We start from the raw sequence: 14760 nt of genomic DNA on the forward strand, positions 1-14760 counted from the left end.
TGTGTAACCTGTAGAAGATGAAGGTCTAACAAGAAGTGTGTAGGTCCTCTTGTGAGTGTGTGAGAAGTAATTCAATTCAATTCAATTTTATTTATATAGCGCCAAATCACAACAAAAGTCGCCTCAAGGTGCTTCATAGATACAGAGACAACCCCAACAATCATATGACCCCCTATGAGCAAGCACTTTGGCAACAGTGGGAAGGAAAAACTCCCTTTTAACAGGAAGAAACCTCCAGCAGAACCAGGCTCAGGGAGGGGCGGGGCCATCTGCTGCGACCGGTTGGGGTGAGAGAAGGAAGACAGGATAAAGACATGCTGTGGAAGAGAGACAGAGGTTAATAACAGATATGATTCAATGCAGAGAGGTCTGTTAATGCATAGTGAGTGAGAAAGGTGACTGGAAAGGAAAAACTCAATGCATCATGGGAATCCCCCGGCAGCCTACGTCTATTGCAGCATAACTAAGGGAGGATTCAGGATCACCTGGTCCAGCCCTAACTATATGCTTTAGTTAGGGCTGGACCAGGTGGACCAATGTTAGTTAAGTAACATTTCCAAGATATAGGCTGAGCCCCTCGGAAGCAAACAGGGATCTGAACAGGGAGTTTTCGTGAAACGGCTTTTCAGCTGATGTCCACGCTGTTCGTTTGTTAACAAAAGAAAAGTCTATTTATGGTACATCTCACATTAATCAGCCACGTGTCATTGGAAAAACATAGACTGATATCAGTGATGTTGTGTATCACTGCATTCAAAGACTATGTGTAGATAGATATCTAAGCTTCAAATGCCTGCAAAGAACAAGAAACAACCAACGTCCTGTAAAAACAAGTCAGGACAGGAACAACACAGATGTGTTCAGTACCAGGGAATCTGTACCTCTGACAGTTTCCACAAAGCTGAACATTACAGTTACTCTTATGTTGTAACTATCATGTTGTAACAGGGAATCCCGGAGTGTTTTTTGTATATTTAAAAGTGCCTTTGTTCTAGAGCATGACAGGAGTCACAGAAGTGGCACAAAGTTGAGAACAACAGAGGTTAAGCGGTGCAACAGGATGGATGCCAAGGAGATTCGCCCTGGACTCATCTGTGGAACTGGTGTCGGATATAGTGGAGGAGTTGGGCCCAGTAAGAAGGCCTTTCCAAGCAAGCAAGACATAACTGGTGAAAACAGTGATTTCTGTAAGGGTTAGAGCAGCTGTTCAAGACTGTTGGACCTGTAAATACAATGTAAAAGTCAGACTTCTAGCTTGGTTTTAGCTTATTTTTTATATGCCCTGGGCTTGTTTTATTATAAATAAATGTTACGTTCTACTCTTGAGTTTTGGACTCCTTGACTAGTTCAAGGTTCAAGGTTCAGGTTCAAGGTTCTTTATTATTTGTCAAATGCATAGTTATACAAGTATAACACACAGTGAAATGTAGCCTGACACGCTCCTCGACATGTGCAAAAATGGGGGGGGGGGGGTAGAGGAAGAACATTATATATATATATATATACACATATAGTATATACACTGGGTGAATGTGCAGTAGTAGCAGCAAGCAGGTGAATTCTGTACATTAATATGAATAGATATCTGACTGCCCTTTTATTTTTTAGCTGCTCTCCATCTTATGGAAAAGGTTCTTCCTCTTGCTTCTCCTTTTCCCTTGTTACAACAAACTACAACTTTGAATTCTTATCAATTTTAAATATTTTTTAAAAGCAGTAGGTTAATAACAACACACACTCAGAAATGTTACGGCTGAAATGAAATTTAATTACATGTAAACTTTACCTGTAATTTTGTTACATAAGTGCAATATAGATGTTACATTTTATGAAATTTGTTCCAATAAATGAACTTCATTGGTATAAATTCAAGCACATTTTTCTTTAATGATTCATTATTTGAATAAATAAACCTTTGATTTTGTATATTTCAATTATATTTTACTCAAAATTATTGTTTCATATTATAAAAGGTGAAGAATCTTTTTTTTAGTGAACGTCTTTAACCAAGTGTCTGTTTTCTCAGTAAACACACAGTTACAAAACTGGACTTTCAGTTAACACAATAAGCATGTGACACACAAACGCACAGGACTCACAAACATACTGCTGGACCAGTAACACAGCAACGCAAGTCCTTAATGTATTTTTATGTAGAAAACAATTAATGTGAATTTTGTGGTTTTAAAAACAATTATGAAGATAATGCATGGTGGCATCAGGAAGTAAAATTAGTAAAATGTTTTACAGGAATGTAGTCGAGCAAGACTCGGCTCACTCATACTTGTTTTCTTTGAAAGCTTGCTGCCTTCTAACGCCAAGACAAGCTAGACAGCAGCTGCAGTCAGTCAAAGGTATCCTCAAACTCAGCATTGTGACGTATAAAGTGCAGTAGTCCAAACAACATACCAGCAGCTATTCCAGAGTTTTCCCACTCTTGTGAGACGCAAGGACAGTCCTGATGTCCTCTTATTTGTTACCTGTATGTGTTTTGAGAGTATATTAAATTGTCACTATGGTCTCCCGAGAGGAGCCTTTGATAAGAACAAGTAAAATGTCACAACTGCATCTCAAATGTTTTGGCTTGGCATCAAATCAATACAGGTCACAACGCCATCTACAAGCATCATCGTCCACGAGACTCCTGCCTGAGCTCATCTATCAACCTGTCCGACACTATTGCACACAAGACGGAGCTCAGGGCTGATCCCTGATGTAATCCCACCTCCACCTTGAACCCATCTGTCACTTCTACAGCACACGTCACACTGCCCCTCTATTCTCATATTTATTCTGCACCACCTTCACATATTTCACTGCCATGCAGCGAGACTCTTCTGGATCAATTTACTTCATTTTTCATGGCATTGTATATCATTTTCTTTTTGCAAATTTTCTAATCAAATGAATTTTGTGACTATCATTGTGACTTTCCTTGAATGCTCTTTTGACCTTCCTTTGCAGAATGATGGTAGTGCATACTTTAGCACCATCTACTGAGGAGGAAGAGTTTCCTCATGTGCATTTTAAATGTGACATTAAATTTGACCAAATTTACTTTTTCCCTTTTTGTTTAAGGTGGAAATTTGAACTTCTTCAGTTACAAAAATGAAAGTAATTATTTAAAGTTGAAAACTTAGTATATTTTAACATTTAACACATGCTTAAAGGTTGGGAAGCAGGAGGATTTGCCGTTTCCCTTTCTTTTTAATTTAGGTTTTAATGAATTCATAGAGCTCAATGGAAGTCATGTCAAGCTGTTAAAATCCGAATAGCAGCAAATTTTTAATGCGAGCTCTTTGTGGAGGTATCTACAATCCTTCCAGGTGTTTGTTTATTAATTCATAGCAATATTTAAATGTCCGTAAAACATAATTACACTAAGTTTTTAATTCTCTTTAAGCTAATTGAAGTAAGAATAAAAAAGGAATGTAAAAAGGCAACAATAACTTTTACGGGTTTTTTGTAATTAAAGAATTTTACATTTCCCAGAAGCCTCTTTGTCTTTACTTTTTATCATTTCTGAGAACACAACAAGTAATTGCAAGTATGTGCATATGTTAAAGTATTGTTCTGTAATTATTCTTTTTTAAAAGCAACTAATTATAAGTAAAATGATCTTTAAAATGAACACACCGAAAGCTACAAGGACAACTCAGGTTTTCACAACATGTTTCAGGCTTTGCGGGAACCGGGACGGAGTGAGCACTCTTCGCGTTCTCTCGCTCTCACTCGGTCGGTAACCAAGCCGAGGCTTCCCTGCTTTTGCCATGACAACAAAGAAACGATCCCGGTACATTCCCTGTTGTTTGGCCCCTGGTCACTAGGTAACAGCAACGCGAATCCAAGAAAAAACATCCGGAAAAGATCCCCGATTGTTCTTCTGTTCGTTTAAACGAAGAATACCAGAAGACGCTTCTTTACGCATCAGAATTCCTGAGCGACAAATCCACTAAAAGACATGACGACGCATTCTCTTCCTTTTTTAGAGAACAGTCCTGGTCAAAAACTCCAGGTGGGAAATGGAGTAAACAACATTTTTGTGACACAGTCGCAGGACAGCAGGTAGGCCCGTGGTTTTGAGGAGCAGCAAGTTAGTCTGATGTCCCCATTCATACATGCCTTTACTGTCTTAGACTGTTACTGACAGTTTTCTCTTCACACACAGAAGGGAAGATGATGCCAATCACATACCAGTTTTAAAAGTGGTAAGATTTGTGCCTTCACAGAAAATAGTCTCACTTCCACAGGTTCTATTTCTTCTATTTCCTGCTTTATACCTTTAATTCTATTTGATTTTACTTCTCCTTTTAAACCACTTGGTAACTTTTCTTTTGAGGCATTTTTCATAAATGCACCCTGCAAAGGTTTCAGTATTAAAGCATCTGAGTCGTTCTGGTTGTGTGTGTGTGTGTGTGTGTGTGTGTGTGTGTGTGTGTGTGTGTGTGTGTGTGTGTGTGTGTGTGTGTGTGTGTAGCCTTCGAGCAGAGTCTTGGAGGCAGGAGTGACTACTTTGCAAAAGACCCTGGTTCTGAAGAAACAGGCAGAGCTGGATGAGGTGGAGAAGCGACTTGCACTTAAACGGCTGGATTTTAAAGCCTGCATGGAGGCCCTTGCTCAGCGAAGGTCTGAACTTGAAATAAAACTACAAGAGGTGAGCTGAGACCACCTTAAATGAGAAGCAGTAGTAGTTATCCATCATCTGAAAGAGACTGTCCTAATGTGGCTGGCTTTTATCTTTTCTTTTCATGCAGACTAAAGAAAAAGTAGGGAAATTTGAGAAGTTCGTAGCTGAGAATGAAGCAAAGCAACGCAGAGCGTTAAAGAGCTGTGAAGCTTCACGGGTGCAAAACATTTTTAAAAAGCAGCAGATAAAAGATTTGACAGAACAGCTTAAAGGATTCAGAGACAGGTGAGACCTTGAAATGTTGTTTTTCATTTAAAGATTTCTTTCATGAAGTTGTTTTTTAAGCCCGGCTTTGCCATGGTTTAATTTGCAGGAGGCAAGTTTTAAAGGAGAGAGTGGCAAAATACAAAATCTATGAGGATTATTTGATAAAAACACGAGATTATCTCCCCAGCAGTAAGTTCAAATGCTCATTATTGAGCCTTCAAATGAACTTGCTTTGTTTAGCCTGTTGAGTAAAGCACACAGTCCGTTTCAGATTACCTCGATGACGGGTCTGAATCTCTAGTCATGCCCATCATTCGGCGTCATGAGACCTTATCCATCACACACCAGGAGCTGCTGCAACGTTTGCAACGTATGGAGGCGGAGGTGGAGGAAGGCCAGCGGCAGCTGCAGAATATGAAGGAGGAACACAGCGTAAAGAAACTGGTCAGATATACAAATACGGATGTTAGATGTATCATGTCTTCATAGCAGTACTGTAGTTTATAGCGGTTGATGTGTTTTTGTATGTATTGCAGATGGCCAATAAAGAGCTGTCTGAACTGCAGAGTGAGTTAGAGACCCTCAAAGAGAAGAACAAGCAGGCAGAGGTTAACTTGCAGATGGAGCAAGACTTATCCAGAGAGAAGGTATGCCTTCCAGATTAGCTGGATGTGACCCTGCTCATTAATCTTGGGAACTTTGGATCAAATAATGTCATGTGTGCCCTTCATGTTTCAGGTTACAGAAGTGGGAAGACTGCTTATGGCCATCAGCAACCTTGCAGAACAGTGTTACCTACCAGAATACGGACCGCTGGAAAAGATGAACGCGCTGACAATGATGGACATGGTGAAGGTATTTACGTGCAGGATGAGATGATTGTTAGGGTCCATTTTTAGTTTACCCAAATCTTGACTGACCATTTCTTTCAGGAGTACATTCTGGACAAGGTAGACACGGAGAGGAGAGCGAGGAGGATGATGGAGTTGGGGAGTTTGATGACGAGCACAACCGCTGCGGCAAACAAAAGAGAGAGGGGGTCAATGAGAAGCTTTGGAAGTAAAACACAAATCAAAAGTTCAAGTAAAGTCAGCAGGAGTAGTGAGACATTTGGTTGATGTTGTAGTTTGAGTATTCATCACAGTGTTGTCTCTTATGGTTTGTTGAGAGTGGAGGTTCGTTCTTGAGGTGGGAAGAAGCATTTGCTACCACTTCGTAGCAAATGAAGTGTTACCAAAACCTTGAGAAAAAAAAAGCTTGTAGGAGAACATAATGTTTTTTTTTCATTATTTGCCTTTATAACATTTGTTCAGTGTTTAAAAAATGTGTGCACCAACCTTTGCACTTAAGACGTCATAGACAAGGAAATGAAAACGTAGCTGTTTGAAATGAGATCCTCATGTTTAACAGGTCATCCGAAGTTGTAAATTTGGATTTGGGCACATTGTATTGTGAATGTTGCTTTTATTTAAAAAAATAAATAAAGTGGTCATAATCAAATTATGTAAATGCTCACTCAATCAACAGCAATCCACCACCTTTGCATCATGCAAAACACCAAAAACAAGCAGCCAATAAAATCTCCTTTGACCCTATTGCCTCACATTTCCCACGTTTCAGAGTTAAAACCTGTGATGCCACGACAATAATGTAAAAAGCTATAGTTTCTTGTTACTTTGGTGATTCGGATTGCTTACCCAAACCTATGACTGGGTGCCCCGAAAGCTTTATTGTAAGCACCCCACCAGCACGATGCATGAAAAATAGTATATGAACAATAAAAAACAATTTTAAGTACATTTTTAATACAAATATGATCCTATTTAGCAGATAAAAGCCTGATTCAGTACTTTCATGAGAAACTGAAGACATGGCTCGCACGCTATAAAAACCCCGATCTGGCCCTTTAACACAAGCACGTGGTTTCCGCAAACATCCGGTTTTTAGAAAGTAGGAACGAAAAGGCAACAATGTTTTGACACGCGTATTTCTTAACTGTCGTTACGGGTTTTTTATATTGTTTCCAGGTTGTTGAAATATGAAGGTACGTCACACAGTCAGGTAACTCTTGAAACTGCGGGGTTTTTTTTTCCAGGTAGTAAAACTGCTTGTTCGTCCACAGATGGAGGATGGCAGCTTGGTTTCATGTAGAGAGGACATTTCTTCGCTGTTCCCTGCGCAAATGCTGAGTGCCAAACAGCAAGTAGGCTATTTCGAAAAGGGGCTGAGGTTGATGTAGTGCAGGTGGTCACGGTCACCCCTCATAACGACTGTAGAATAACCGGACCTGTTGTCCTTTCTCAGGATCTGAGCAGCCAGTTTTCCGCCGTAAGAAAAGTTTGCGGCGACGGCAACTGCTTCTACAGAGCTTTCTGCTTCGCATACTTGGAGTCAGTCCTACACAGTGCCAGGGATTTGCAGAGGTCAGATTTAATTACTGCTGTCACTAATATCACCTGATTGAACAGCGTTGATTTGATAAGGGTGGTGCTTGTCTCGCCCCTCTCAATGTTAGGTTCAAGGACAAGATAATCCAGGGCAGCGCAATTTTGGTCTCTGCAGGATTTGAGGAGGATTTCTTCAGGCACCACCTGGACACGGTAAATGCACTCATATTTTTGTTTTTCTTCCAACAAGTTATTAGCATCTCCTCAGACCTCATTAGTAAAATAATGGGGGGGGGAATGGCACTTTGTAGCCTGTGAGCTTTGACTTGCCGTTTGATGTGTATGTAGTACATGCATCGAACAAATGATAACTGTGTGTGTGTGTGTGTGTGTGTGAAAATATCCTAGTCATTAGACCAGGGGTCCCCAATCCCAGTCCACGAGGGCCTGCAGGTTTTAGATGCGCCCTTGATCCATCACAGCTGATTTAAATGGATAAATTACCTTCTCAACATGTCCTGAAGTTCTCCAGAGGCCTGGTAATGAACTAATCATGTGATTCAGGTGTGTTGACCCAGGGTGAGATCTAAAACCTGCAGGACACCGGCCCTCGGGGACTGGGATTGGGGACCCCTGCATTAGACAGATGTCTGCTTCTCAACTACTTTTGTACTGATTGGACCATTTGCTTTGCGTCTACAATTTCAACTGCAACACTGTACAAAGATTTTGAATCACCCCTTATTTCCTTACATTTTCCTGGGAAAACGGATGCAGCATTTTACTGAAATGTGCAAAGTAATTGTAATGTAGACTAAGGTTAAAAAAAAAAAAAAGTTTGTGCAGTGAGCTTTAAAAGTCAATATTTGGTATGACTACATTTTATTTAACACAGCCTGAACACTCAGGCAGCTCTCTTGCCATTTCTTAAGTCTTCATGGATAGTTCCTCAGGCTTTTCGGAGGACATCCAAAGCCCCCAGGTAGACCTTCCATGGTTTAGATGGCTATAAAACATTGTTTAATTAATCACACTAAGACCTGTTGCCACTATTTTATTCTGCTGGAACCAAAATGGTGGCAGCAGGCTTAGGAAGTCTGAGTATGTATATCAACCTAATTCAGAATCTGGCCATCTGGATGTATATCTCTCTGTATTACACACCAGTTTGTTCTGATTTTAAAAACACAGTATTACTCCTGCGCTTCACCAGTTTGGCATCCTGCTAGACCTGTGTAGTTATTTTAAAAAGGTGCAGAAAATGACTCTTGAATGAAATCTTACAGGCACCATATTTTCTGTAAAAAAAAAAAAAAAAAAAAAAAAAAAAAAAAGCAAAGTCTAATTGTTCCTCTTTCTGTTGAAGGTTCTTCAGGTTGTTGAGCAAAGCCAAGCAGATGTAATTTCACTATTCAGGCTCTTCAATGAGCATACTACCTCCGACAGTGTTGTGCAGTATCTCAGGCTGCTCACTTCAGCACACCTGCAAAACAATGCAGACTTCTTCCGCAACTTTGTGGAAGCACCTGATCTACATGTCTACTGTCATGAAGTTGGTATCGGCGTTGCTGCCATATACTGCATAAAGAACCTCTGAATTATTTAAAGTGGATAATTTGAAGGATTTTGATTAAAATCTCTTCTCTTCGTTAAGGAAGTGGAGGCTATGGCGATGGAGTGTGATCATGTGGACATCTCGGCTCTATCTCAGGCTCTGGACATCTCCATCCACATCGTCTCTATGGAAGGCGACGGACAACAGCTGGCTCACCACATCATTCCAGAAAATGGGGACCCATCCCTGCATCTCCTCTACCACACATCTCATTACGATATTCTCTACCCTCGGGCACAACTATGACCAACGAAACTGCTCGAATCAGGAATATTGACTCCGGTTGAATAAATTCCAACTGTGCTTGAAGACACTTACAAAATTAGATTTTTATAAAATCTTGCAGTTTACAGGAATCCATCATCTGGGGATGAGCATCTGTTGCACAATGTGCACTAAACATTTAGAGACTTTAAAATGCTGTTTACTTTTTTTACCCTTTTTATAAATTGTGTCATTTGAAGTTTTTTAATAAACCTCTCAAACAAGTCATTTTGCCTTCTGCTTCTGTTTTTTCTGCCGTGGATGGATACTCGTCTCTGGTTTCTTCTGTGTTGAAACCCTGGTTAGGGCACTCTCCATCCCAGCAAGGGGCATTTGGGGCAGGGGGAGCTTTCCCATTTGAGTAGGATACTTGGTCTTCATTACATTCTTGAAAATGGGCAGTGAAATCAAACGCTTCAACTCCTTTTTCATCCCCTTCACCATCCTCTGCTGCTCTCTGTCTGCATCCTCATCATTTGCATTGCCTGTGGAAATGTGTGGACTTAATTTTCTGCATTGAAACTTTATTTTGAAATGCAAACTTGTTTTAAAAAGTGCTGGTTTTACCAAGTAATAAGTCATCATCCAGATCCACCTCCAGGGCTTCTGCTGCTTGCTTGAGCCAGGAGTTGTGGTGTTTCTCCTTGCTGTTGTAGTACTCTACCTTTTCAATTCTCCTGGCTAAGTTTACTCGCTCCTGTGGAAGAACCCAAGTTATATCAGTTAAACCCTTTAACATCAAAAATGGACAGGACCTTATGCTGATGGATCTCACCATGATTGCATCCATGCATCTGGTCTCTATGGGAAATGTGGGAAGCTCTTCGTCCTTTCCAAGACTCTTGCATATCTTTTTGAAGTTCATCATGTCATCTGGGCTTACTAGCAGCATACAGAGGCCCTCTTTAGTCGCTCTTGCTGTTCTCCCACTCCGATGCACGTACGTCTCAGATGTTCTAGGAACCTGGTATGAACAAATCACTTCTTGAGGAACAGTGCTCATTACATTGCTGTAGTTATAAGCCGTTGCCCAACATTCATCTTTTAAGCTGGTTTTTGTTGTAAGGTAAAGACCCTCCTATGAGCAAGCATTTGGCGACAAAACTCCCCTTTAACAGGAAGAAACCTCCAGCAGAAAAAGACTGATGTGCAACCATCTGCTGAAACTGGTTGGGGGTGAGGGGAGACAAAAGACACATTGATGAAGAGAGCTAGAGTTTAATAACAAATGCACAGTCGTGTATAAACACTGAGTGCATCACGGGAAACCTGCAGGGACTGTTTTGTGGCTAATTGATAACCTCTTATTCATGCTGGAGAATCCTTGGGCAACTGTTTAAGGGGTTACCTGGTAGTGAATAACATGCTGGACATTGGGGATATCCAGGCCTCTTGCTGCCACATCAGTAGTCAGGAGAACACAACTGTGAAGAGAAACAAAAGAAATGGCAATGTCAAAGCTAGGTGCCTTTAAAAAAATAAGAAATCACTAATGTTTTACAGTAAATACAGCTCAAGACTGCTGCTGATTACAGGAACTACAAAAACCATCAGGACTTGAATGTGTCAAATGTTTAAAATGTGAATACTTTCACAAATTTAAAAAATGGTTTTAAAGTAGACAAAGACAAAACTATTTCAGGCATTTTTGTGCATACTAGACGAATTCCTTACTCCCACAGTTAAAGTTTAGATGTCACCAGTGGCACACAGTTACTGGATAAATGCTGAAGACAACTTGATGTTGCTACTGCAAATGTGAGCACAACTCACTTCTCCCTCTCAGCGAACCTCTCCAGGTTTTTCAGCCGTTGTTTCTGGTGCATGTTGGCATGTAGAGGCAGCGGAGTACAGTCTAGTATAACCAGCAGAGAATTCAGCCTCTTTATACAGTCAATACTGTTGGCAAACACCATGGTGCGCCCAGGATACTGGAGCAGGAAGTAATAGAGGTAGAAGTCCTTCTCATCCTTCTGACAGTGGATTTGAGTCTCAATCAGTGTCTCCACAGTTGCCTCCTTCCTGGTGAGGTCAATGACTTTGGGCTTGGACTTAATCCCCACTTTCTCCATAAGAATTTCCAGCTTGTTCCTCTGGTCCAGATTCTTCTTCTTCTTTTGAAGGAGGCGAGTGGGAAGGCTGTGAACCATCGTCAAAGTGGCAGAGAACACAAAAGTTTGCCTAGTGGGATTGAAGTGTGTCGTATTTAGCATTTCCAGCAAATTCTCCAGCTCGGCAAAATGCCCTCTTTCTACCATGCGATCAGCTTCATCAATGACCAGACACCTGTGTCATAGGAAGAAGAGGAATTAAGAAAGGATAACAAAAATCTAACAAATAGGCCTGCCTGAAAGACCTTTACCACAGAACACAGAATCAGGCTCTTTCACACATGATATGATTTGAGGGTTAAAAGCAGTGTCGGTAATCGGTGAAGGAAAAAAAACAAAAACTTATTGTGATATTTTGTGTGGCGATATTGTATTGATACAGGAACACCAAATATTAATATTTTATTAAATACATTAAAATACTCTGGGAAAACTTTGAAAAGAGGGCTCGATTCACCTGATAGGAGGCACCCTTCCTACTAACAGGTGTAGTCTGATTTGGACTGACTGCAATCACTCTGCAAATAATTGTTATCTAATATATGAAACCAGACAGATAGCCAACATGTTTCCATGAGTCTGAATGAGTCTCTCAATGTGTACAGTTCATCAACTGGCTGCCAGCTGGTTCTATTTTAGTTATATTCCCATAAAAATAGGAAGGTCAATGAGCGCAAGTTAAATGTTAATAGTAAACTAAAGTAAAATAATAAAAAAATAATACTTTAGGAAATAACTTGCAGTTTAAAAAAGGTGATATATTTTATTGGAATACTCAGCATATCACAAAATAATAAAAATCATGATAATATCATATCATAAGTGAAGTACTGTGATAATATTGTATCGATTACCACCTCTAGCAAATAAGTCAGACAGTCTTAAATTAAGACTCACCTGAGCTGCCTGAGGTTGACCAGATGTGGGTGCCTCTCCTTGATCAAATCCCACAAACGCCCCGGAGTTGCTATGATGATCTCTGGCCTGCGTTTCAGCACTCGTCTTTGTTTCTGCTGTGCCATTCCACCCACCACTAAGGCTGTTTTTATATCTGCACAGCAGGAAAACATTAGCTATGCTGACATTTATACATCTCTTACGAGAAAACTTCTATCGTAACACTCTGATGAGCTATGACTTACCTGTGAATTTTGCGACAGCATCAATATGATGTTTGACCTGAACAGCCAGCTCCCTGGTGGGAGTGAGAACCAGTCCTAAGAGGGGCTGACTCTGAGCACCAGCAGGTTTTTCATCAAAATCAAAGTCTGCATTCTTGATTACCCGAACACATCCAAGCTGTTCATCTTCTACGTCGCTGTGTTCATCTTCATCTGAGTCTCCTTGATTCTGATCTTCAGCACCTTCATCGTTTTCTTTAGAAGCCTCCACTCCCTCCTCTTGGTCCTCTTCAGCTGATTTTGTACACTCATCTACAGGTGGTAAGTACAAACTCTCCACCTTTGTGACTGGTTCAGCGTCATCATTAGGTTTTTCTGGGCTATTCTTCCACTCCAGGATGGTATGGATTATGGGAATGCCGAAAGCCAGTGTCTTACCACTTCCTGCAAGTACAACATCCATATTAGCTCCACTTTTAAAAATCTGTGAACAGAACATGACACTATAAACCTATCACTTTTATCTTACCAGTTTCAGCTGCTCCCAGTATATCCATACGATCCCTGATAGCTGGAGGCAAACACAGGGCTTGGATCGGTGTCGGTGAACCAAATCCAAGACTGCTCAGTGCCCTCAGGACAGGTGGGGGGACAAACAGGTCCTTCCACGCACTCATGTCAACATTTTTGTCTTCAGAACCAGAAAGTGCAGCGTTTGTCCAATTTTTTGCCTTCTTGTGTGGGGCCTTTGTCACTTTATCTTGACTGGATTTTTCTTTTTCCAGATCTGATGAAGACTCTGGGTTCGGCTGTTCTTCTGGGACTGTATCCTGCACTGTCTGCTGCCCTTTCCCCTTTTTCTTCTTCTTCCTGCTTCTCTTTGCATCTTTGGGATCAGCAGTGATGGCTGCAGAATCATTTTCATCGGCCTCACCTGCTACCTCATCCTCTCCTCCCTCAGTGGCAGCATTATCCTTCTGCTTTACGTCTTGTGCAGAAATATTTTCCGACTCCGTTGCAATCCCTTTCTTGTTTTTCCTCTTTTTCTTGGCTTTTTTCTTCGCTGGCTCACTTGTGCTCTCCCCCTCTTTGTTCTCAGAGTCTCCTTTCGCTCCAGCCTCCTCGCCGTCACCAGCTTTTCTTTTCTGTGCTTTCTTCTTCTTCTCCCTTTTCAGCTCTTTTGCTGCTTTGGCCGCAGCCTCCTCACTGTTTATTAAACGGTAATCCGTGAGCTCTTCGAAACACACCAGACCCTCCAAGCCCTCCTCGGAGAAGACGCTGGGATCGAGGTCTATGGTTTTCCATTTGCCTTTCATGTCGATGCAACGTTTCGCTGGCTTCCCTAGCCCGGTGGACATGCCTTTGTTTTTCGCCTTCATCTTCTTTGTCTTCATTTTTCTGAAAAAAAGTAAAGGTGTAAAATAAGTGACTTTAGCCGACCTCGTGAAGTTCCTAACGTGTAGTTATTAAAAGCGCACGTGCACCCCACGTTTCTTAATGCCAGCGGACAACTATTAACCGATAATTAACAGAAACTAAGCGTACAAAGTCTCCAGTAAACTACCAGTTGAATTAGTAAGTACTAAAGTCTTACCTCGACTGAGTGTAGGCTCTCTTAGACTTCTGCTACGATTACAACAACGCGAGACACGAGGGCGCAGCCATGACAGTGTTGATCACGTGGTTTGAAAAACTTTATTTAAACAACAGGCGCTGTTTCAATTTCTCTGGTCATTTTTTAAATACGTAACCCCTTATACCGCCTATATAAACGTTTAGAAAAAATTAATAAACGTTTAAATAATAGCCGAGGATGTCAAGGGTTTCAGTTTATCAGCTTTCAGTTCAAGGATAATACGCTGTAATTTCTTAAGGTGTATTGAAGTTTGTGCCGAGGGAGTTGCTTCACTACAGTAGTATTTATTATTCGTAGCAAAGATAATTACAGTTATTTTTTAATGAAGGTTGTACCTGACAAACTAGCATATAATCTAGTACATAAATTAATAAACGCATTTGTGGAAAAGAAAGTTTTCATTGGGCTCTGCCGTCCTGTAAAATAAAATAAAATAAAATAAAATAAAATAAAATAAAATAAAATAACTACACCCTCATGTTTCAGGAGCTTGCGGGACCACCTTTAACGGCGTATAACTGAAGTAATCGTTTTCTGTGTGACTCTCTGGGAGTCTCCCACATCATTGTTTAAGAATTTTAGCCCACGTAGCAAGAGTACTCTTGCTGCAATTCTTGAAGGTTGCAGGCATTCATTCATACACAGCTCTCTTAACGTCCTGCCACAGCATTTCAGTCGAGTTGAGGTCTGGACTTTGACTGGATCACTGAGTCAACATCTTGATTCTTTCCT

General features: G+C 40.8%; 3 protein-coding genes across 3 annotated transcripts; 2 read left to right on the forward strand and 1 right to left on the reverse strand.

The window, feature by feature from the left end:
* Nucleotides 1–3750: 3750 nt before the first annotated feature.
* On the forward strand, nucleotides 3751–6669 carry ccdc197 (coiled-coil domain containing 197). The gene is made up of 9 exons (XM_004540601.3): nucleotides 3751–4065; nucleotides 4169–4208; nucleotides 4478–4654; nucleotides 4755–4912; nucleotides 5001–5083; nucleotides 5166–5338; nucleotides 5431–5541; nucleotides 5633–5749; nucleotides 5827–6669. Exons 1-9 carry the CDS (start codon nucleotides 3962–3964, stop codon nucleotides 6010–6012), a joined length of 1149 nt encoding a protein of 382 aa, XP_004540658.3. The 5' UTR covers nucleotides 3751–3961; the 3' UTR covers nucleotides 6013–6669.
* Nucleotides 6670–6804: 135 nt separating this feature from the next.
* LOC101472186 (ubiquitin thioesterase OTUB2) lies at nucleotides 6805–9388 on the forward strand. The gene is made up of 6 exons (XM_004540603.5): nucleotides 6805–6938; nucleotides 7017–7097; nucleotides 7199–7317; nucleotides 7410–7494; nucleotides 8648–8833; nucleotides 8936–9388. Exons 1-6 carry the CDS (start codon nucleotides 6933–6935, stop codon nucleotides 9140–9142), a joined length of 684 nt encoding a protein of 227 aa, XP_004540660.1. The 5' UTR covers nucleotides 6805–6932; the 3' UTR covers nucleotides 9143–9388.
* On the reverse strand, nucleotides 8591–14112 carry ddx24 (DEAD (Asp-Glu-Ala-Asp) box helicase 24). The gene is made up of 9 exons (XM_004540602.5): nucleotides 13987–14112; nucleotides 12922–13790; nucleotides 12414–12836; nucleotides 12169–12322; nucleotides 10934–11446; nucleotides 10509–10584; nucleotides 9936–10124; nucleotides 9728–9857; nucleotides 8591–9645 (listed from the first exon to the last, which is right to left on the reverse strand). Exons 2-9 carry the CDS (start codon nucleotides 13784–13786, stop codon nucleotides 9386–9388), a joined length of 2610 nt encoding a protein of 869 aa, XP_004540659.3. The 5' UTR covers nucleotides 13787–13790; nucleotides 13987–14112; the 3' UTR covers nucleotides 8591–9385.
* Between the last annotated feature and the right edge of the window lie 648 nt (nucleotides 14113–14760).

The sequence above is a fragment of the Maylandia zebra genome, linkage group LG19, assembly GCF_041146795.1.
Source record: "Maylandia zebra isolate NMK-2024a linkage group LG19, Mzebra_GT3a, whole genome shotgun sequence".
Taxonomy (NCBI): Eukaryota; Metazoa; Chordata; class Actinopteri; order Cichliformes; family Cichlidae; genus Maylandia; species Maylandia zebra.

Excerpts from the sequence above, each read along its gene's own strand:
- LOC101472186 (XM_004540603.5), top strand. Across the intron at positions 7,098-7,198 it reads TGCTGAGTGCCAAACAGCAA|GATCTGAGCAGCCAGTTTTC; the intron begins GTAGGCTATTTC and ends GTCCTTTCTCAG. Across the intron at positions 7,495-8,647 it reads TCAGGCACCACCTGGACACG|GTTCTTCAGGTTGTTGAGCA; the intron begins GTAAATGCACTC and ends TTTCTGTTGAAG.
- ccdc197 (XM_004540601.3), top strand. The coding sequence starts at position 3,962 with ATGACGACGCATTCTCTTCCTTTTTTAGAGAACAGTCCTGGTCAAAAA. Across the intron at positions 5,084-5,165 it reads ACGAGATTATCTCCCCAGCA|ATTACCTCGATGACGGGTCT; the intron begins GTAAGTTCAAAT and ends AGTCCGTTTCAG. Across the intron at positions 5,542-5,632 it reads AAGACTTATCCAGAGAGAAG|GTTACAGAAGTGGGAAGACT; the intron begins GTATGCCTTCCA and ends TTCATGTTTCAG.
- ddx24 (XM_004540602.5), bottom strand. The coding sequence starts at position 13,786 with ATGAAGACAAAGAAGATGAAGGCGAAAAACAAAGGCATGTCCACCGGG. Across the intron at positions 12,837-12,921 it reads ACTGGGAGCAGCTGAAACTG|GAAGTGGTAAGACACTGGCT; the intron begins GTAAGATAAAAG and ends TTGTACTTGCAG. Across the intron at positions 10,585-10,933 it reads AGGTTCGCTGAGAGGGAGAA|TTGTGTTCTCCTGACTACTG; the intron begins GTGAGTTGTGCT and ends TTCTCTTCACAG.